The 22316-nt window shown below is 52.7% G+C and overlaps 3 protein-coding genes across 3 annotated transcripts in view; 2 read left to right on the top strand and 1 right to left on the bottom strand.

Annotated features, from left to right (window-relative positions):
* Positions 1-763: 763 nt before the first annotated feature.
* APEH (acylaminoacyl-peptide hydrolase) lies at positions 764-9933 on the top strand. Its single transcript, XM_006873598.1, has 22 exons — positions 764-775; positions 851-983; positions 1488-1614; positions 1987-2080; positions 2178-2253; positions 2343-2506; positions 2653-2790; positions 2887-2978; positions 3056-3096; positions 3182-3303; positions 3884-3944; positions 4728-4825; positions 6136-6187; positions 7233-7321; positions 7786-7924; positions 8342-8425; positions 8506-8586; positions 8948-9036; positions 9143-9333; positions 9435-9537; positions 9630-9736; positions 9828-9933. Exons 1-22 carry the CDS (start codon positions 764-766, stop codon positions 9931-9933), a joined length of 2199 nt encoding a protein of 732 aa, XP_006873660.1.
* Positions 9934-10484: 551 nt separating this feature from the next.
* MST1 (macrophage stimulating 1 (hepatocyte growth factor-like)) lies at positions 10485-15112 on the bottom strand. The gene is made up of 18 exons (XM_006873597.1): positions 15037-15112; positions 14224-14371; positions 14036-14148; positions 13841-13955; positions 13627-13763; positions 13426-13546; positions 13188-13306; positions 12787-12955; positions 12515-12645; positions 12308-12410; positions 12025-12161; positions 11902-11937; positions 11701-11821; positions 11490-11567; positions 11214-11360; positions 11028-11134; positions 10774-10910; positions 10485-10646 (listed from the first exon to the last, which is right to left on the bottom strand). The coding sequence occupies exons 1-18, from the start codon at positions 15086-15088 to the stop codon at positions 10485-10487; spliced, it is 2133 nt and encodes a 710-aa protein (XP_006873659.1). The 5' UTR covers positions 15089-15112.
* An 858-nt stretch (positions 15113-15970) lies between these two features.
* RNF123 (ring finger protein 123) overlaps positions 15971-22316 on the top strand; it is a 31243-nt gene continuing 24897 nt past the window's right edge. Inside the window, exons 1-3 of the mRNA XM_006873596.1 lie at positions 15971-16053; positions 17392-17499; positions 17928-18012. Of these exons, the coding sequence (XP_006873658.1) occupies positions 17418-17499; positions 17928-18012 (167 nt within the window). The 5' untranslated portion in view covers positions 15971-16053; positions 17392-17417. The remainder of the gene's footprint in view (positions 16054-17391; positions 17500-17927; positions 18013-22316) is intronic.

Here is a 22316-nt window from a genome sequence, read left to right as displayed (position 1 = left end):
TTTCTCTTATCCTAGTTCTTCACAGGCCTCAGCCCCCACCCCGCCCCTCAGCCTCAAAAATACACTGGTCTGCATTCCTTTATACCTCACCCTTAGGATTCTCAGAACCCACTCCGGTCCGATCTCTCCTCTTTCTCCTTACAGTCTACTCCTAAGCGCTCCCTCCCTTCTCGTGTAGACCTTTTGATTCTTCATGCCTGTCCTTTCCTGGTCCGCCCCCATATTTCCCTTCCCTCTCCTCGTAAATCTCACTCACTCCCCTCCTGCCTCCCTGGTGTGGCGCTGTGGAATAAAGCAGTAGGCCGCAAGGTCGGTTTGAACCACAAGGCCGGCTGTTCAAACTCACCAGCCACCCTTTGGAAACCCTATGCAGGGTCGCTAAATGTCGGAACCACTCGAAAGCATTTAACAACAACAACCTCTCCAAGTACTAGGCCTTGGACAAGGCTCACAAATCCCGCCTCTCACCCAAAAAGGTCCGCCCCTAAAAGGGGCCCGCTTCTTTCCTCACGGTCCCTGCCCCTCTCCATCATATCCCTTAAGTCAAAAGCTCAAACTTCTGCCTTCCAGGGCCCGCTTCTAAAGCTGAAAGGCCTCGCTCCTCTGCCAAACGGCCCCGCCCATTCGCTAAAGGCCCCTCCCCTCTCAGGTCGCAGCCGCGCGCCTGTGGCGGAAACCGGCTGGTCTCCCCAGACTCCGCCCCTAAAGCTGCACTTCCGGGTCCCTGCAGTCAGGGTACAACCCCGGCGGCCCAGCGGCGACCATGGAGCGGCAGGTGAGGGCTCGGTCCGCGGTCCCTGTGGCTCCCGCAGCCCGGGCCGGGTCTGACCCTGGTGTGTCTCCTGCGCAGGTGCTGCTGAGCGAGCCCGAAGAGGCGGCGGCGCTGTACCGGGGCCTTAGCCGCCAGCCCTCGCTGAGCGCCGCCTGCCTGGGCCCAGAGATCACCACGCAGTACGGGGGCCTCTACCGGACGGTGCACACTGGTGTGTATGGGGTGGAGAATCGGGGTGTCGGGCTCATTCCAGCATATGCTCTAGTTTGGAGAGGGTGGGACTGTGAAGGGATCACCACTTGAAGGTGTGCACCAGTGTTGGAGGAAGCTGAGGTTTTGGGGAGGGGAGATGGAGGGATGTGGAGATAGGAAGGTGTTAATGGTCCCTGTACTCAGATGTCTGAGGAGTCTGCGGAGCCCATGAGGGCAAGGGTGGAGCTACTAGAGTGTGCACCAGAGTTATGGGAGTAGAACTCGGACTTGAGTCCCGTCCACATGGGGCTTGGGTGGGCCTGGGGCCTCCAACTTGCTACCCTCAGGATCCGGGGTGGCTGCTGGGGCCAATAGAGGGTTCTGCCCAAAAGACTATCAGCTCAGGCCTGTGGTAAGGGTTGAGTGGATTGCACCCAGAGTATCTAGAGATGGATGGGGGTAGGTGGAGCTTGGCTGTGGCCAAGATTGGCCAATTTGAGCAGCCTCAGTTCTCCACTCACAGAATGGACACAGAGGGACCTTGAATGCATGGAGAACATCCGATTTTGCCGTCAGTATCTGGTGTTCCACGACGGGGACTCAGTTGTGTTTGCCGGGCCTGCAGGCAACAGTGTGGAAACCCGTGGGGAGTAAGTGTAAGGGGAGAAGCTTGTGGACAGGCTACAGCCATCTGCAAATCTTTAATAAATGCTCACCATATGCCCCGATGCAAGCAAGGTACAGAAGAGAGACCAGGAGCTAAGTTCTTGCTCCCAGAGAGTTCGTGTGGCCTCTGGTGACATGGTCTGATGAGCATTGGAAGCTTGCTCCAGACCCAGGGAGGGAATAGCCCCTACCCCAGGAAGGAGAGGCAAGGCCAGTTGCCATAGTGGGGTTGAAGTGGAGGAGGTATGAGATCAAAGTCTCAAGAATCTTGTCTAAGAGGTTGTGGCCAGTGAGGGGCCTGGACAAGGTTGTTGGTGAGCAGGAGGCAATCCCAACTTTATGTCCCTTGTTTTCAGATTACTGAGTAGAGAATCTCCATCGGGTGCCATGAAAGCCGTGCTGCGGAAGGCAGGGAGCATGGGCACCGGCGAAGAGAAGCAATTCCTGGAAGTGAGTCTGCAAGGTGCCAGAGGGTGGGCAGTTGGGCTCAGTCCCATGGATAGGGCTGTACTGGAGGTGGGGCAGCCTGACACTCATATATTTTCAGGTCTGGGAAAAGAACCGGAAACTTAAGAGCTTCAACCTGTCAGCATTGGAGAAACATGGGCCCGTGTATGAGGATGGTGAGGCAGCTGACTGGTGAGCAGGCAGGGTATGCAGGAGGGGCAGCCAGAACCCTGGACTCGTCCTGATCAACCCTCCCTACACCCAGACTGCTTTGGCTGCCTGTCCTGGTCGCACTCGGAGACACACTTGTTGTATGTGGCAGAGAAGAAACGCCCCAAGACTGAGTCCTTCTTTCAGACCAAAGCCTTGGATGTCAGTGCCAGTGATGACGATGTGGCCAGGGCAAAGAAGCTGGACCAGGCCATCAAGGTGCCTGTCCATGCAGATCCTGCAGGACATCCCTGGGGCTCAGTGTGCTCCCGGCCCAAATCACTTGTCAGAATGGGGGATGTACTTTTGTGGGCAGGACAGGGCCTTGCAGACAGACCTGGCCATTAAGTATCTTATATTCTCAGGGGGATCAGTTTGTGTTTTATGAAGACTGGGGAGAAAACATGGTTTCCAAAAGCACCCCTGTCCTCTGTGTGCTGGATATTGAGAGCGGCAACATCTCTGTGCTCGAGGGGGTCCCTGAGAATGTATCCCCTGGACAGGTCAGTGCCAGCTTGGCCCAAGTCCCTCCTGGAGCCTGGGTGCCCTGCCTGAGGTATTCCCTTAGCTCACACCTGCCCCCATGGATTTGTTTGCAGGCATTCTGGGCCCCTGGAGACACTGGTGTGGTGTTCGTGGGATGGTGGCATGATCCCTTCCGGTTGGGCATCCGCTTCTGCACCAACCGCAGGTGAGGTAGAGGGGCAGGGCAGGGGCCCACAGCACAGGCTGGTCTTGAAGTTGGATATGTCTCTCTGATGGTTCCAGGTCAGCTCTCTACTATGTGGACCTCATCGAGGGGAAATGTGGTAAGTGATTGGCGCCCTCTTATTCTTTGCTGACACACTCTGGCCTTGCCAGCTCATGTGATGCTCATGTGTCCATTTGGCCCAGAACTCCTCTCAGATGACTCCCTGGCTGTCTCTTCTCCCCGACTGAGCCCAGACCAGTGTCGCATCATCTACCTGCAGTACCCATCTCTGGTTCCCCATCATCAATGTAGCCAGCTGTGCCTGGTAAGCTAGAGGTGGGGTGCTAGGACAGGGGTAGGTAGTGAATGAGAGCTGAATGGCCAGCATCATTTTCATGTCAATCCCAGTGGCTGTCCTCCTATCCTGGTTGTGTGAAGGTGTGAATTCTGCCTGTCTTCTCTGCAGGCAGCGCCTGTTGACTGAAAGCATTAATAGAGGGCTTTGCACCATTAGGGCTCACCGCCTTGAGAGCATGCTCTGTCTAAAGAAATGTCCCTCCCATTGATTTCTCATATGCACATGACCAGGTGCTGTACACGGGACTGGTGGGATATAGTGGGGCACCGTGAGTTTTAACCAACTCAGTGGCAATGGATGGTAATAGAGTCCCAGTCCCTACCCAAGTACAGCTCCAGAACCCTGGTGAAAGTCAGGGACCTGCCTCACTGAGCCCCTCTATACATCTGGGTCAGGTCCCCAGAAAGGAGGTACATCTGGTTCAGGTCTCTCAAATCCCAGGTCCTCCCTCCCTTTTGAGACTGTCAGAGATGGGGACAGATGCAGTCCTCCATGCTGAGGGGACTGCCTGTCCTCTGTTGCCCCTGACCACTGTACTCTCTCATAGTATGACTGGTACACCAAGGTCACTTCAGTGGTGGTGGACATTGTGCCTCGGCAACTGGAAGGTAAGAGGGAAATGGTGGGATGGGTGCAGGGGAGCCTACGGCTCTGTGTTCCTACCATCTATTTCTTCCCTGCCTGAGACCAGCACCCCAGCTGTTCCCTCTTGGAATCCTTCTGAGGTCTCTCCCTCTCTGTTGGGCCAACCCCATCTCCAGCCTCGACAGGGAGTGGGGCTGTTGCCACAGGGAACAGTTCCTATGGAAGGGAGTTGGCTGGACCAAAGCTGAGATCAGGATGGTCCAAGCTGTCCAGGGACTTGGATGATTTCATTCTGTGCTGTACCTCATGTTAGGTTTTCCTTGTTTTTAAAAAGCCATAGCTTCTTTATTGGGTCTCAGAAGGGCACTAGGTTGGAATGTTCTGTTTGCTAAGCTCCAGGCCCTAGAAGACTGCAGTGCTTTCCGTACCTCAACACTCTTTGTTCCTATGCCAAGCCCTTGGTCAGTAGAATCTCTGGGAGGGTGGCTCTTGCAGTCTTAGGTGCTTATCACTCTGAATGGGACCCTAAAACATTCCAAGGATATGAGAGTCTCTTGTTTTCTAAGGCCATCTCTCTTCTGGGCCCTCAGGCGTCTATCCCTCAGCCCCTTCCTTGGGAAGTTCCTTATCCCCAAGGATACCCCCATTTGTAGGATTGCCTTTCATCCACAAAGTGCAGGACCCTAACAGGTTGGTGCCTGAGCAGGGGCCCTGGGTCAATTCCCCAACAGCCCTGCCTGCCTCATAGGCTTGAGGAATCCCCAAGCCACTGCTGGATGTGGCCCCCAGACCTCCCATCTTTACAGACGACTTCTGTGGGATCTACTGTAGCCTGCTGCCTCTGGGATGCTGGTCAGCCGACAGCCAGAGAGTGGTCTTCGATTCAGCTCAGCGCAGCCGGCAGGTAAAGGGCCCTATGTAGAGAGGAGTCCCAGGCCCCTGGAGCATAGCACACACATGCTCTTGGGTGGATGCTCCACTACCACAAGGTCCTACCTGCCTTTGAAGACCCTGCCTGCCCCTGCCCTGCTCTCCCTTCTCCTTGGTGGGGTGGGCTGCCCTGGTGCCCCCCAACAGAAGAACCCTTTGACCTTTTGAGGTAAAAGTGTGACCCCTCCCAGGCATTTCCAGCTGGGGGAAAGGGAACTGTCAGCAGGGTAGACCCCTTAGCACCCTGTAAGAGCAGTTGATGGAGGCGGGACACCCACGGTGTGTTCAGGTCCTCCAAGGATGTGGTGAGATACCTACAGTGTGTTAAGGTCCTCCAGGGAGAGGGTGGGGCACCCACAGTGTGTTAAGGTCTTTTTGTTGTTGTGACTCAGTGACATTATGCACAGCAGAAATACTGCCGGGTCCTGCAACAATCTCACAGTTGTTGCTATGCTTGAGCCCACCTTGCTATGCTCCATACCCACCTTACCATTGCTGCTGCCACTATGCCAATCTGTCTGGTTGGAGGTCTTCCTCTATTTTGGTGACCCTCTACTTTACCAAGCATGATGTCCTTTTGCAGGGACTGGTCCCTCCTGATAATATGTCCAAAGTATGAGCAACAAAGCCTAGGCATCCTGGATCTAAGGAGCATTCTGTCTGTGCTTTTTCCAATACAGATTTGCTTGTTCTGGCAGTCCGTGGTACTTTTAATATTCTCTTCCAACACTGTAACTCACATGCATCAGTTCTTCTACTGTCTTCCTTATTCATTGTCCAACTGTCACATGTATATGAGACTATTGAAAATACCATGGTTTGGGTCAGGCTCACCTTAGTCCTCAAACGAATACCTTTGCTCCTAAACACTAAAAGAGGTGCTGCATGGTTTGATTCCATGAATGTTAATGGTTGATCCAAGTAAAATGAAGTCTTTGACAACTTCAATCTTTTCTCCATTTATCTTGTTATGTGTTGGTCCAGTTTTGATGATTCTTGTTTTCCTTACAGTAAGGTCTTTAGGGTATGGTATTACTTGTTCCTTACACCAGTTCAAAAAGATCTTGCATACCTTGCCCAGGGCCACTCAGTAGGCTTTGATGGGGTTGGGATTTGAACACAGGGTCTTGAGCCACTCCGTAGTCTACTGAGTAGCCATTGCCTTAGCTACCCAGCCTCAGCTTGGGCCCAGGTGTCCCTAAGAGGATAGAGAGTAAGTAAGGGCAAGCCACAAAGCTCAGGGTTCTTGGATGTGGTGCCAACACTTGGCCTCTTCTGCTGCAGGACTTGTTCTCTGTGAACACCCAGTTGGGCAGCGTGACTTCCCTGACTGCTGGTGAGTAGAGTAGGAGGGCTGGGGGAGAGACATATAAGCACATGGGATAGTGGTGGCACTCTGGGCCATTCTACACTACTGACTGCTCCACAACCTTTACTAGCAGTCTCCTGAGAGCCCTACTCTGGCAGGACCCTTACCTAGCCACTAAACAACCTCCCTGTCCACTGCCCTTCTGTGCTCAACTTGGCACCCGCTCTTGCTCCTACACCATTCCTACAAGACGCTTTGGTCAAGATCTGCCAGAGTCGTCCCTCCTCCTCTCAAACCTTTAGGGCGCTGTCCTGGTGTGGCACTGTAGGATAAAGCACTGGACTACAAGGTTGGTTTGAACTGCAAGCATAGTGATTCAGGCTTACCAGCTGCTCCTTGGAAACCTTATACAGGGTCACTACGAGTTGAAACTGACTCAGTGGCACTTAACAACAACAAAACCTCAGACAAGGAATCCTGGTGTGGTGCTGTAGGATAAGCATTGGACTGCTAACTACAAGCTTGGCAGTTCAAACCTACCAGCTGCTCCTTGGAAACCCTCGCTATGAGTTGGAATTGACTTATATAGCACTTAGCAGGAACAACCTCAGGGCAAGAGACAGCTCAGGAGAAGCCCTCTGCTGGTCCCTTCATCTTCCTCATATCTAGGCCTGCCTCTTAAATGTCTCTAGTCCTTCAGCTTCCCTGATTGTGCCTGCCCTTCTATAAAACTGCCCAAGTATTGTATGAAACCTGCAGTTCCTGCTTAACAATCTCTATGGACCCTACTGCCAGGAGTCAGCAACTTCCCCCTTCATCCCTGCAGTCCTTGAGGGGCGGTTGTGCTGTGGTAGTCAGTGGGTCCCCTTGCCCGGCTACTGGGGCACAGCTAGTGTCCGATGAAGGAGAAACTGAGCAAGAGGTTCACCCAGGAACCCACAGTTGTTTGAGGGCGATGTCCCTTTGCCTTCAGGGTAGAAGGGGTATCTTGCCATATATTCTCCAGCCTGGGATTCAGACTGTGCAGGTAAGGGATAGAAAAGGTGGTGAGCCCTGCATCTGCCCTCTCCAGGGCTGCCAGCTGGAAGCTGGAAACTTCTTACAGTTGACCGGGACCTCATGGTGGCACAGTTCTCCACACCCAGCCAGCCCCCAAGCCTGGTGAGTATTGGTGAGCCTGGAGCCAGGGATTCCATGCAGGCAGAGCCCTCCCCACCCCCTAGCAGTTAGCTGTCCCCCCCCACCACCATCTATCCATAACTGATTAGCATGTAGAGAGGCAGAGGCAACCTTCCCCCCGACCCCAGCCTGGTCCACAAGGGGCTAGCACCCATGGGGGGAAAGTCCAAGGTTAGTATATACGGTGTTCTCAACAGAATTGCCTAGGGAAAGTGCCCAGTCCTCTGATATTGCAGGGCAGAGGGAGACAGTAGAAGCTGAGGAGCAAAGTGTGTGTGTTTGTGTGTATGACTACCTTTTATGCACATCATCTCATAAAAGGGACCATGCTGTGCCCTCTGGAGGTGGGTGGGACAGCATGGTGAGAGTTGCCCATTCCTCATACGGAACAGAGGTGCAAGGGCAGGGCTCACCCAGGCCCTGTGTGACACTCTCCCCCTTGACAGAAAGTTGGGTTCCTGCCTCCTGCGGGGAAGGAACAATCAGTGTATTGGGTGCCCCTGGAGGAGGCTGAGCTCATTCCCGACATCCACTGGGGCATCCGGGTGCTGCAGCCACCCCCGGAGCAAGAGAACGTGCAGTATGGTGAGCTGGGCCAGGGGTACAGGGACACCCACTCCAGGTTCCCTAGCATACATGTGCTATGACCTTTCCTGCTTTGTCTTACATTGTAGCCTTTTCCGGGTTCATCCCTAAGATTTTGTATCCCTTTTGTGGTTGATAATGTCCAGGCATCTGAGAAAATGTTCTGGGTATCAGAGTTGGATACCACCAGGCTAGTTTGTCAGATCTGAAAAAAGATAGGCCTTCCACAGGTCTGTATGCCCACACTTCATCCAGAATGCTGTCCCTGCAGAGACTGAGGTTCCTTGAAGGGGGCAGGAGGAGTTTGTACGTCATAGTGTGGGCTGCCTTGGCCTGGTCTCTAAGGTAGTTGAGGCCTTGGCTGAGGACACCACTGGGTGGTAACACAGGCCCTGCTGACCTGCACTCTCCCTTCAGCTGGCCTTGACTTTGAAGCAATCCTTCTGCAGCCCAGCAACCGTCCGGATAAGACCCAGGTCCCCATGGTGGTCATGCCGCACGGTAGGCATCTGACCTAAGAGCCCCTGCCCTCCCACTGCCCCTCCTTGCTGGCCCTTTCAACCTCTGCTCCCTATCTGCAGGGGGCCCCCATTCATCGTTTGTCACTGCCTGGATGTTGTTCCCAGCCCTGCTCTGCAAGATGGGCTTTGCAGTGTTGCTAGGTGAGTGATCAAGGTAAGGCTGTGGGGGTTTGGGAGTGGACCTGGTTTGCCATCTGCTTTATACAAACACCATTGGTACTAGCCTCCTCTCCAAGGCCTCTGTAGCGTGGCCCTAGTAACCACTCCCAGGAAGTGGCCTGTTTCAGCTTCTGGTCCCACAAGGTGACAATATTGTGGACCAACTCCAGACTCCATGGAAAAGATGCCATCGTCACTGGGAAGTAGCTTCAAAGCACTTGACCACTTTCTCCTGACAGTCTATGGTGTAGCTGATCCCTGGGCCCACTTCTCAGATAGGTGGGTGTCCAGAGGGCCTGGAATGTCACTTGACCACCTTGTCTGGTCCCACTTTGACCTCCAGTGAACTATCGAGGCTCCACGGGTTTTGGCCAGGACAGTATCCTCTCCCTCCCAGGCAACGTGGGCCACCAGGATGTGAAGGATGTCCAGGTAGTTGGGGGCTGAGGGGAACAGGGTGGAAGGCAGGCTGTCAGGGTGTAACTCAATTCAGCTGGGCAGTCAACTGGCTGCAGCGTGCTCTCCCTTTTTCCTATAGTTTGCAGTGGAGCAGGTGCTTCAGGAGGAGCACTTTGACTCAAGTCGTGTGGCCCTAATGGGTGGTTCCCATGGTGGCTTCCTCTCCTGCCACCTAATTGGTCAGTACCCAGAGACCTACAGTGCCTGTGTGGCCCGGAACCCAGTGATCAACATTGCCTCCATGATGGGCTCCACCGACATCCCTGATTGGTGAATGTGCTCCACAGGCCATTGCTCTCCTCCCCACCACCCCACACCCCTGCAGAACCCCAGATGCCTACCTGGCACTGCATTAGCTCCCTCTTTTGCAGGTGTGTGGTAGAAGCTGGTTTCCTCTACAGTAGTGACTACCTGCCAGACCTCAGCATGTGGGTTGAGATGCTGGAGAAGTCACCCATCAAGTATGTCCCTAAGGTACGTGACCCTCCTCCTTATTCAATCTGCCAACTGTTCATCCAAAGCCCAGAGACCTGCTCACTGCTGCTCTCCACTTCTCCCACATCCAGGTGAAGACGCCACTGCTCCTGATGCTAGGCCAGGAGGACCGGCGTGTGCCCTTCAAACAGGGCATAGAGTATTACCGTGCCCTCAAGGCACGGAACGTGCCTGTTCGGTGAGTCCAGCAGGGCAAGCCCTGGCTGCTGATGGGCAGGGGAGCAGGGACGGGTCCTCCAATCTCAAGCATTGCTGCTCCACCCCTACAGGCTGCTACTCTATCCCAAAAGCACTCATACACTCTCAGAAATGGAGGTGGAGTCGGACAGCTTAATGAATGCTGTGCTCTGGCTACGCACCCACTTGGGCAGCTGATCTCTCTGCCCCTAACGTGAGCTGATCAACATTTCCCTCCTGGGGATCCCAGGGTCTGTTAGAATGACAAGAGACTTCTCTGCTCTGGACTCTGTGGATGGGTGGGCTTTGTTACAATAAATGAGAACAGAGCCTGCTTCTTGCTGGTATTTTGTATCAAATCATCCCCAATCCCAGCCCTCAGCCTGGGATTCAGAGGCTCTAAGCTGTGAATGCAGTAGCCACAAGGGCGTCATCGACCTCCAGTGTGAGAGCCTGTCCTTGCTGAAAGACTCCATACCTGGCTAGCTCCCTCTCCTGCAGCCCCTACTATAAGAAACTGGCCTTAGACCACCCTTCTCAGTGTGTCTTAAGGGACTTGAGATGGCTTCTTCCACAGCACCCACAGTTGAAGTAGTTTCAGGTCAGACTGTTCACCCAAACCCTAGCGAAAAGTCGCCAACTTCTCTGGAAGCAGAGGCTAAGAAGTACCCTGCACAGGTGTAAAGAGGAAAGGTGACTTTATATCTTGACAGGAAGCATCTTCCTCCCCAGGGTACATGGGGCCAGGCTTAGCCCAGCCGTATGACCTTGTGAATCCAGTCCACAAACATGGAGATACGCATGAAGATGGCCGGCCACCGTGGCCGTGCACACACTCGGTTGGGGATTATAAGTCCCTCCAAGACCCAGCAGTCATGGGTAAGGCAGGCAAGCGGGCCTCCGTAGTCACCCTGGCAGGTTGGAGAACTGGTGAGAGGACCCTAAAGCACAGTGAAGACTAGCCCCCTTGGGGATAAAGTAGTACATTTCCAGCTCCCCACACCTTCCTCAGGCCAGCCCAGGAGACCTGCCACTGACCTCACAGGCCCCCACAGGGACCAGCGGGCCCTCAGTACACATCTCGCTCTCTCGTACTCGTCCTCGGTGCTTGACATTACACTCCTGGTTGGAGATGACGCTCAGCGAGGCCACGTTCAGGACCTTATTACTTGTGCCTACAGGGTGTGTATGTGTTGGGGGGAAGTATGTTAACAAGAGGTAGGTTCTTGGATAGGATCTAGGGCTAGGCCTCTTGGCCCGTAACTATGCATGCCCTTACACTGTACTCCTACCTTTGGTTTCTCCCCAGCCTGTGATCTCACACTTGGTCCCTGGAGGCACCACATACCGCTCAGGGGGCAGGCAGATCAGAGCCACACGCTGGTTCAGGGTCACAGGTCTACAGCAGGTATGATAGCATTCAAGGCCTGAGATCACAAGGTGTAGAGCCCACCTCATCTCTCAACCTCTCCACACACCTCTCCAGCTTGAGCAGGACAAGCTGGGATTCGGAGGGTCCGCATACCATCTTGGCCACTGGGATCCGCTGCAGGTCTGGCTCCCCGGGCTGTGGGTTCTGGAACATCATGCCCAACCACACCTCATAGCCCAGGAGAGGCACATGGCTGAGAAAGAAGACCTGATATATCAGTCTTATCTCAGTAGGCTTTCCTAGGGAGTGCCTGTTGGCTTGTCTGAGTCAAATGGCTACAATGTGGAGGACAAAGCCAAGTTGGCCCCCAATCCCAGCTCACCAGGATGAGAAACATTGGCGAGCAGTCAGCACCCACTGCTCCTTCACAAGGGATCCTCCGCAGAAATGTAGGCCCTGCCTGGGACAGGGGGCATAGGAGACACATGCTAGACCTGCCATGTCTAGTGAGGACCCCTAAAGCAAGGGGCAGATTTCAACCCTTCGCTAGCAAAACCTCAAACCCTCTCGGGAGACAGACAGCTGTGCCTCACCGGTTGTGCAGGCTGACCGTCCAGGGGGAGTTTCCAGGCTGGCCCCCTATCACACGCAGCTTGGAGCGCCAAAGGTTAGGCCGATCCACTCTCAATCCACACTCCTCAAATAGCACCTGGTCTAGAGGACAGGGTGGGCTAGATAAGACCCAACTGGGGTAGGTAAAAGGACCCAGCCCCACGCCCAGCTCAAATGTACACCTGGTGGCTCCAAGATGGACGGCAGCTGGTGATCATCTGAAAAGTCAAGTTCACTGAGGTTAAGAAAACTACTTGCCCTAGGAACTGGGGGCAAGGGCCTTGGGGTGTGTCACCGTTGCTTACTGCAGCGCCGCAAAGCACAGTAATCGAACGCGGTTCCTGGGTCCATAGTGTAGCACCAGGGCCCATGGCGGTCCCTGTCTGGGTTCCGACAGTAGTTCTCCTTTAATTCTGCATGTGGAGCCACGATGGGTGTGAACCTAGACAAGAGGGGCACAAAATTCTAGTTGGGTCATCCCAAACCACCCTCTGGACTTCGTTCTGAGAAGCATGCAATATGTACCCCAAATGTGGGTATCATCTTCACATGGTCATCTACTGCCACTTTTGGCCTAGACAGACTCACTGTGGCTTGTGAGGCGTCTCTGCAGACCAGCGCTGGCACTGGATGCCCTTGCGGGTCTTGCTGACAGAACCCCGGTACTGCTCCCCCGCACCGTGGTAGCATTCTGCGGTGGGTGATAGGGGACGGCTGTCAGTACTGGTCCCTACCCAGCCCTCCAGCTGGCACTGCACCTAGATTCCCAGCTCTGGTCCCTCCACCGGGCCTCACCTTCCGGCTTCACATCATCAGCACAACGCCGGATCTGGTAGCAGAAGGCCACGCGCATGCCAGGCCTTGACGTGAAGCACCAGGGTGCCTCCGAGCCATCAGGGTTCCGGCAGAAATTCTCCCGAAGGTCCCTGTGCAGGTGTGCCCCTCAGCCAATTTGCCCGCCTCTCTCTGGCTGGGGCCATACTTGCAACTCAGCCCCAGGCCCCAGGACTGCTCACCTCCGGGCCCACCTGCGGGAGTATGCCCCCAGTGCCCACCCACTACCTCACTTGCACGCATATTTCTCCGGGGCAAAGCTGTGCTGATGCGGGCTCTGTGCATCCCAACGTTGGCAGGGAATGCCTGTGGCTGTGGTATTGGCTGTGCCCCGGTAGCCTTCACCCTTCCCGCGGAAACAGTCGAGCGTTATGGCCTCCTGGTGTGGCTGTGCCTTAGGCCCTGGGATGGATGGAGGCAGCTCAGATCCCAAGCAGGAAATGGAACCTGGGCTGCTCACAGACCAGTCCCTAAAAGAGTCCCTGGTTCTCCAGGAACTTGCTTTCCATCCAGTTCCTGGGCCCGGGCTGTCAGTACTGGGCTGTCAGTACCTGTCTCCCCTCCAGGACCCTCCCTGCCAGGACACGCCCCTCAATTCCCTAGGTGCCCTCCCAGACCCTACCTTGCACCATACCACAGCTAGGGAGGTCGCAGAACTCTCGCTCCTTCAGTGGGTCAATGGTGTAGCACCAGGGCCTTTCGGATCCATCTGGATTCCGACAATAGTTGTCATCCAGACTTTTGTCTAGGAACCTGGGGCCGGCAACAAGACATGAGCTAGATCCAGTCTCAGACCCCACCCGGCCCCTTCTCTGGAGGCTTCAATCCTTACTTAACCCAGCCCCCAGGGCATTAGTCCTGCCCACCCGTACTTGCTTGGCTCAAAGGGATGCGAGTGCGGATGCTGAAGGTCCCAGCGCTGACATTCGAGTCCGGATTTGGTGTGGTCCACAGCACCACGGTAATCCTCGCCATTGCACCAAATGCAAGTGGCTGGAGGTGCGGGACCCTTGTGTTCATGGATGGATGTGAGCTTGCCCCACCCGCTTCCCACTTCATCCTGCGCAACTTACCCTCCCTGCAAGACTTGATGCCGCAGCTCTGAAAGCGCACTGCAGGGTCTGTTGTGTAGCACCAAGGACCTCCCGGGTCCCCTTCAGGATTACGGCAGAAGTTTTCCTCCAGACCATTCTGGAGTGTGGGCATGTATCTGAGAGAGTTGGATGGCATTACTATAGGTACTGGGGAAGGGGCCAGGCAGAGACCAAGGGGAGATGTCTCTCTCACTTGTGGTCGACAGGGAATTTGTGGCTCCAGTGTTGGCAGGGCAGACCAGCCAAGGTAGTGGCCACAGTGCCCCGATAATGGGCTCCATTGCCCATGATGCAGGTCCGCACGTAGTCTGGAATCAAGAGATGGACAAAGTAACCTGAAGCCGGTCACCCTACCTCACCCCTGTCCCTTTTCACTAAAATTACTGGCCTTTTTTCTGGAAGAGATCACAGTGCCAGGAACGCTGCAGTCTTGTTTGGGGTGAGTACTGGGTCCATGGCAGTAGTTGGCAACCATGACTACTCACGTTATAGTGGAAGGCCCTGAGGGGAGGACAGTGTCAGCCAACAACCCAAGCTCTCCTGCCCCAGCTTTATCTAGATTCCATGGCCATTCACCGGCAATCCAGAAGAGGCCCGCAGCGCCTGGCACACTCCTCTACGTCTGCCACATCTTCTTGCCAAGCCCCAGTTTCCACTGTATGTAGCAGGTGCTCCAATTCTGTACCCCGGAGTACCTGGAAGTCATTCAGCAGCGAGCGCTGCCCTGTCGGATGGGCATGTGGTGGGCACAAGGCACATAGGCATGCATGTATGTCCACATACAAGTATATCCATGTGTCCATACTTTGCTCATTTAGTGGACCAGAGCTCCAAGGCCTCAGGATGGACCCTATGGTGGACATATTCAAGGGCTGGCCCCTTGCATAGGGTAAGGGGAGCAAGCCCAGATGTGAATGTCATCACCAGTATCCCCATTTAGTGGACCAGGCAGTGGATTCAGATTGGACACATACATTCTATGAGAGTAGTGGGTGATGGAGCTTGCCTCATATTATCTTACAAATAAGAGTACCAAAGGTCAGAGCCATCATATTGTCCACCAGGCATTCTGACTTGACTCATTCAGTCTGGGCTCTCACCAGCAAGAGGACATATGCTGGACTAAAGAGACAGATCAGACTCAGGACATGTGACTACCTACTTGTGTGCCTGCATCTGTGTGGGCCAACACTGCCTCAATGCTACAGTACATGTATGTGTTCACAGAAACCTGGGTGTGTATTACTGGGACTACCCAACTCTACACAAAAGGCCAAAATCACTTTTCCATGCTCAGCAGGAAAGTGAGTTTCTAGCTTAGATAGCAAGATAGGCTTCAGGCCAACCCCCTCCTGAGGGAAGATTTAGATCAGGGTGGGAAGCACTCACCAGAGGTGCCTGAGCACTGCAACAGAAGCAGCAGAAGTGGGAGCCACATCATTCTCCTGGCTGGAAACTGCACTGTGACCCACTTGCAGCTCCATCCGGGAAGTTATGAAACTTGTCTCGACAGGATTGGGTGGCTCTGGCTCCACACCCCCATTCCAGGCCAGCTGGGGCCTGATCAGAGACCCTGTGGCAGGTGCAAAGGCCCTCATCCTGTCCAAACTAGACCCCTGAGGGGCCTATGTACGGAGTGGTCCTAGAGGACAGGTATTCAGTGGAGGGGCTTGAGGTATTCTGTAGCAGGGTGGGGTGGAGTTCTCTTGCAGCCTCTGCTATCTGCAGGCCCAGTGTGGACCTGGGAGCTGCCTGGGTCCAGCCCCTGGCCAGTGACATGAAAATTTCCCAAGCCTCTGTTGTTTTTCCCTTGTGGATAACATCTGTTCCTCCTCCCCAACCCCCCTCCAGCGCAACACCGCCTGCCCTTTTTGCTGACTTATCGGCTCCAGCAGTGGCAGATCAGGCCTACACCCCTGACACCAGAAGCCTAGGAAGACTTCCCTCAGAGATATCATCCCAGGGAGGGTGACTGAGGCCTTTCATTGGGCCTGAATTGGAGCAGGGTTGAAGGTGAGGGGTTGTGGCAACCCTGGCAGGAGCAGCTTTGCAAGCCACCCTAGGGGACATCTGGGCCAGTCTTCCAAGAACTAATAAGAGCTGAAGCACGCGACCTGTGATTCCCCGTTAGGACACTGCTCTTCGCCACGACTGAGCTAGTAGCGCCTTTCCAGCGCTGGCAGGGATGGGAGGCAGTTGGGTAGTGGGCGGTCAGGGGAAGTCAACCAGAACATCCTGGCGGGAGACGGTGAAGGAGGACCCCTGGTGGCGGCCGGGCGGGTACCAGTGCGCGTGCGCGGCGGGCGGTGCGGCGCGCGGGAGGGCGCGCGGTTTGGCCCTGGACGGGCGCCGTAGCCGGGCGGCTGGGCGGATGTTGTGAGCCGGGACTAGGCCACCGGGACTGGGGTGAGTACGGGTCCGCAGGGCTCCGAGCCTGGCGGGTCAGTGTGGCTCCTCTAGCGGTTTCGGCCCGCCCAGTGCGACGGCGCTTGCTTTGCGAGTATCGCGGCCTGTGGTGCGGGTCCCATGTGGGAGCTGACTTGGAGGGTCCTCCGGGGCTTTGGGCCGGGCGAGAGCGATTTGGGAGTGCCGAGCGCTGCCCTCGGCGTCCTTGGGCCCCAGGACGGTGTCGGTTTCCCACCCGGATCCCTCGACGGGACTAGACGGGGTCACCGTGGCAGGGAGTTCCCGGGCAACGTCAGGGTATGCCTCACTCCGGAATATTTAGCACCTAAAACACCAAGAGTGGGTGTCTAGAGGTTTGCTGATCAAATAACTGACCTTGTCTAATTAGCTTGCACCTGTTCTGATGTGAGGGGGGCAGCGGTCATGGACGCGCACTGAGGGCTCACGGGAGGCATCAGGGCGAGGGAGTCACCTTCCCCAGGAGCAGGCGTGGTGCGGACTGTGTATGGCAAAAGTGTGTGGCGGGAACGGAGCGCCTGTGTGGGGCGAGATAATAGACAGCTACAAAGACAGGGGTTCTGGCTAAGGCAAAGACAGGGGTGCTCTAAAACAAGAGCTATCTAATAGAACTTTTTGAGACGATGGAAATGCTCTAAATGCACACTGTGTCCCATGGTAGTCACTGAACCCTTGCAGAGTAGTAAATGCAATTGCAGAATTGAATTTTATGTTTTAAAACTTGATTTAATTTAAATCTTTAGCCACATGTGAGTGGCTAGTGTATTGGACAGCACAGCTGTCGATCATGAGGCCATTACCAGGTAATTAGTGCAGGATCTGCAGCAGCTGCAACATCATTGAGATAAATGACGGGTTGAGCTGAGGAGGAAACTATAGCCCTGGGAGTGTCGGTGGGAATTGTGGCAGGAGGTTGTACCATGCCCCTGATGGTGGAACAGTCTTCTGGAAATGTGTTTGTAAGGTTCTTTAGGTTTGAGTTGTACCCATGTGGCTTACTGCTGAGATGGCAGTATGGCACTTCACTCTGGACACTTGGCCTGACTTCCCCAGGGTTGAGGCATGTGATTGGATTCAGTGAATGTGTATCTGGCACTTGCTGTGCACTGAGACACAGAGGGGGACAAGACATGGTCCCTGTCACATAATCCCCGTTTAGGACTCGGGAACCCTTGCCTTCCTCTGCCCCTGGTTGGAATGTGTATGAGTGTGCTTGCACCTATTCTTACCTGCCCCCCAGGCTTCCTGACATACCAGGATTGGGGTCAGCTATGGGGATCTTGGTTGGCCTCATGCAGACGGGCTCTGCCTCTGGCTCAGTCCTCAGGACCACCGAGACATGAAGGATGGCATCCAAGGGGACTGGAATGTCTTTTTCCCGCAAAAGCTATAGACTGACTTCAGATAACAAGAAAGCCAAAGTCACAGGTAAGGGCTGGGAGAGGGCTCCTTGTGTTGTGGGAAGGAAAAGGTAGGGGCAGAGGCAGAAAGCCCCAGCTCTGATGCACCTTGCTCTGGTAGCGTAGTGGTTACGAATCGGGCTGCGAACCTTAAGGTCAGCAGTTTGAAACTACCAGCCGCTCCGCGGGAGAAAGATGAGGCTTTCTACTCCCGTAAGGATTTAAACCCTCGGAAACCCTGTACAGGGTCGCTATGGGTCGGAACCGACTCGACGGCACTTAACAACAACAACAACAACTTGTTGATACCTGTGAGCCAGCTTGTCTTCATCAGTAACTGTGGAGCAGTGCACTTATTGTGGGTGCACTTCTGACCCGACAGCAACTGAAGATGTTTGGACAGTCAGAGGCCGTCAGCTGTACTGACCATGTGACCTTCTTTTCCCTTCCCAGCAGGTATTGTTCAGGAGAAGCTGTTGAATGACTATCTACACCACGTCTTCTCTTCTCCCGATCACACATCCTCCACAGCCACTAGCAGGTATGATTGGGAGATGTACCTTACTCCGCTGGACAGACCAGAGGCAGGAGGCTACAGGGGTTGTGGGGAAGGGGAATCTAGGCTCTGGACAGACCTGCTTGTGTTCCATTTTCACTCTGCTGCTCATTCAGCACCTATTGTAGCACCTGGCACCTACTCCACCTACCCATGCCCCTCCCTCAGCCTGGCCCCTGGTAGCCTTTGCCTGCACCTGTAAAGTCCAGATCCCACCAGGCCCTTTTTCTTGTAAATGCAATGCACTTAAGTTAATACACTATGTAAAAGTTACACATGTACATTAGCAGAAGCTTACAGTTAGAAAAGGAAAAATGCCTGTCATCTTGTGACTGTCAAGGCACGTGACTCCTTTCTGTCTTCTTTATGTTAGGGTGTAATGTGTGAAGTTTAAATGGTGTACAGAAATCTTTATTTTAAGTTTCTGTCACTTCAGTTCTTTTATTTAAAAAACATAAACAGCCTTACTGAGGTATAATTGACATGCAATAACCAGCACATATTTAAAATATACAGTTTGATGGTTAGATATACGCATTACCTGTGAAACCATAAGGGTAATGAATATATCCCTCACCTTTAAAAGTATTCAGAATCTGATTTTTGTCACCAAATGTTCTTCCATGAGTGTTTTTTTCATGTTACAGATTGATCTTGGTGCATCCTTTAGGCCATGGTTCTGCTGTGGCCTATAGCACTACTGTGGATGGAAGGGTTTTTTCTTTTGTCAATAGTGCTAGGGGGATACCTAGGGTTGGAATCATATGGTGAGAGCATTTGACCTTCAGTCACTTTTAAGACTTGCCAAGTTACTTCTCCAAAGGGGTCATGTAGGTCTTCAGGCCCTGCGGTTAGACATGGGTGTCTTGCCTGTCGGTCATCACTAGCCTCAGCTATTCTTTTACGGGCTTTGCTCTCTGAGCAACTCACAGGATGGCATCATGCCTGTTGGCATTTCGTCACTGAGTTTCTACTTGTAGAGGGCTGCTGTTCACCCCCATTCCACCCTTCCAGCCATCGTGGAAGGCAGCAGTCAACCCTGTCTCTGAATACCCAACAGGCCTGGCCTATTACCAGAGCCATCTGATCCCTACCTCATGTGATACTGGAGATGGTCCTGTGACCGCCAGAAGGGAGAGCAGGTGGTGAGGCCATCAGTCAGTGGTTATGGGGATGCACGGCCCTGGGTTGGGACCTGCAGAATTCAAGAACAGCAGGGCGGTGCTGAGTTAACCAAATGGGCTGCAGATACTCAATGAAAGCCACAGCTCAGTCTGCTCTTCCACAGCTGTGGTCAGTCTGCTCTCAGGGATGGAACAAGACTAGAGCAGCCTTGTCGTGCATGGATTCACAGGAACAACGACTGAAGAGGCCTTCATTATGTGTGGGCATGTTGGGTATTCAGAGACAAGGTTGACTGCAGCCTTCCACGATGGTGACTGGGGAGTCTACTATAGGGCTCTGCAGGAGTGAGGAGGGGGGCTTTATACATCTCCACGCCTTGCAGCTTATGGTCAGTAATGGCTCACAGAGGGGAGCACGTGGTCTCTGAGCTTAGGCCAAAGTGATTTTGCCAGAGAGTTGGCGCTTTGGCCCATCTACGTCCCATCGCAGAGCCTCCCTTTAGTCGACAACTGGAGTAGGAGTCAGGATTAGAGGTGGAAGAGCAGTTGCTGGCAGGCCTGAGGGCTGAGCCCAGAACCCAAATGAGGCAGCAGGTCTCTGCTCTGCCCAAGCCCTGTTGGTTTCCAACCCCAACCCCCCACCACCTATTATTAGCAGCTGAGCTCAGGACAAGCTAGCCAGCATTATATGGAGTTCTAGCTCATTTAAGCATGTTTGTTGGGGGAAGTAGGGCCACCTGGAGGGATTTTCCCAACTCCGTTGGTAGGACCAGGTGGTTGTTGTTGCTGTTGTCGTTAGGTGCCTTCGAGTTGGTACCGACTCATAGTGACCCGATGTACAGCAGAACAAAACACTGCCTGGTCCTGGGCCAATCTCACAATCATTGCTATGCCTGATCCCATTGCTGCTGCCACTGTGCCAATCCATCTCATTGGGGTTCTTCCTCTTTTTTAACAACCCTCCACTTTACCAAACATGATGTCCTGATAATACGTTCAAAGTATGAGACACAAAGTTTGGCAATCCTGGCTACCAAGGAGTGCTCTGGCTGTACTTCTAACAGATCTGTTTGTTCTTTTGGCAGCCCATAGAATTTTCAATATTCACCTCCAACACCAAACTCAAATGCATCAATTCTTCTACAGTCTTTCTTATTCACTTTCCGTGCATATAAGGTTATTGAAAATACCATGGCTTGGGTCAGTTGCACATCTTAGTCCTCAAACTGATCTGCAACACTTTAAAGAGCTCTTGTGCAGCATATTTGCCTAGTGCAATAGTCTTTTGATTTCTTAACTGCAGCTTCCATAATTGTTGATGACTGAGCCCAGCAACATGAAGTCTTTGACAACTTCAGTCTACACTCCATTTATACGGATGTTGTTTATTGGTCCAGTGGTGAGGATTTTTGTTTTCTTTACATTGAGATGCAACCCATTCCAATGGCTGTGGTCTTTGATCTTCATCAGTAAGTATTTTAAGTCCTCTTTGCTTTCATCAAGCAAGGTTGTATCATCTGCATATTGCAGGTCATTAATGAGTCTTCCTCTAATCTTGATGCCATGCTTTTCTTCGTATAATCCAATTTCTTGGATTATTTGCTCAGCATACAGATTGAATAAGTATGGTGAATGGATACAACCTTGGCGCACACTTTTCCGAATTTTAAACCATTTGATGTTCCCTTGTTCTGTTCAAACAGCTGTTGCATGGTCTTTGTTCAGTTTCCTCATGAGCACAGAATACTCATATTTCACAATGTTGTCCATAGCTTGTCATGATCCACACAATCAAAAGCCTTTACGTAGTCAATAAAGCATCGGTACCGTAAGGTCAGCAGTTCGAAACTACCAGCTGTTCCATGGGAAAAAGATGAGGCTTTCTGCTCCCATGAAGATTTACAGCCCCGGAAACCCTATACAGGGTTGCTGTGTGTCAGAACTGACTCCATGGCACATAACCACTACCACCACCAAACATCTTTTGGTATTCTCTGCTTTCAGCCTAGATCCATCTAACGTCAGGAATGAAATCCCTCATTCCGTATCCTCGTCTGAATCCATCTTGGACTCTGGAGGTTCTCTGTCAATGTATAGTTGCAGCCGTTTTTGAATTTCCTGTAGTAAAACTTCACTTGCGTGGGATATAAGTGATATTGTCTGATGATTTCTGCATTCCATTGGGTCACCTGTCTTTGGAATGGGCACACATACAGATCTCTTCTAGTCAGTTGGCCAGGTATCTCCTCCAAACCTTTTGGCATAGATGGGTGAGTGCCTCCAATGCCATATCAGTTTGTTGAAATATTTCAATTTGTATCTCATCAATTCTTAGTGCCTTGTTCTTTGCCACTGCCTTCAGTGCACCTTGGACTTCTTCCTTCAGGATCATTGGCTCTTGATTATATGCTGCCTCTTGAAATGGTTGACCATCAACCATTTCTTTTTGGTACAGTGACTTTGTTACTTCCATCATTTTTTGATGCTTTCTGCATCATTCAGTAATTTGCCCAGAGAATCCTTCTATACCGCAAGTCGAGGTTTGATTTTTCTTTTTTTTTTTTTCACTTCCCTCAGTTTGAGAAATGCTTCCCTTTTGACTTACTAACTCCAGGTCTTTGCACATTTTGCCATAACATTTGACTTTGTCGTCTTGAGCTGACTTTTGAAGTTTTCTGTTTGGCTCTTGTTCCTCCTTACTTCCATTTGCTTTAGCATCTCTATGCTGGAGAGCAAGTTTCAGGGTGTCTTCTGACATCCTTTTTGGTCTTTTCCTTATTTTTTGTCTACTTCGTGATCTTTTGCTATGATATTCCTGATGTCGTCCCACAACTCCTCTGGTCTTCTGTATTTAGTGTCTAGTTGCATCAAATCTACTCTTCAAATGATCTGCAAATTCATGTGGGATGTGTTTATGATCATATTTTGGCTCTTGTGGACTTTCTTTAATTTTCTTTAGATTCAGCCTGAATTTGCAAAGGAGCAATTGATGGTTTATTCCACAGTCTGCCCCTGGCCTTGTTTTGGCTGATGATATGGAGCTTTTCTATTGTGTCTTGCCACAGATGTAGTCAATTTAATTTTTGTGTATTCCATCTGGTGAGGTCCATGTGTGTAGTTGTTTTTTATGTTGTTTAAAAGTATTTGTAACGAACAAGTCATTGG

This window comes from Chrysochloris asiatica, unplaced genomic scaffold (genome assembly GCF_000296735.1).
Source record: "Chrysochloris asiatica unplaced genomic scaffold, ChrAsi1.0 scaffold00246, whole genome shotgun sequence".
Taxonomy (NCBI): domain Eukaryota; kingdom Metazoa; phylum Chordata; class Mammalia; order Afrosoricida; family Chrysochloridae; genus Chrysochloris; species Chrysochloris asiatica.
The sequence above is the reverse complement of the archived record's forward strand: the minus strand, read 5'-3'. Positions and strand labels throughout refer to the sequence as shown.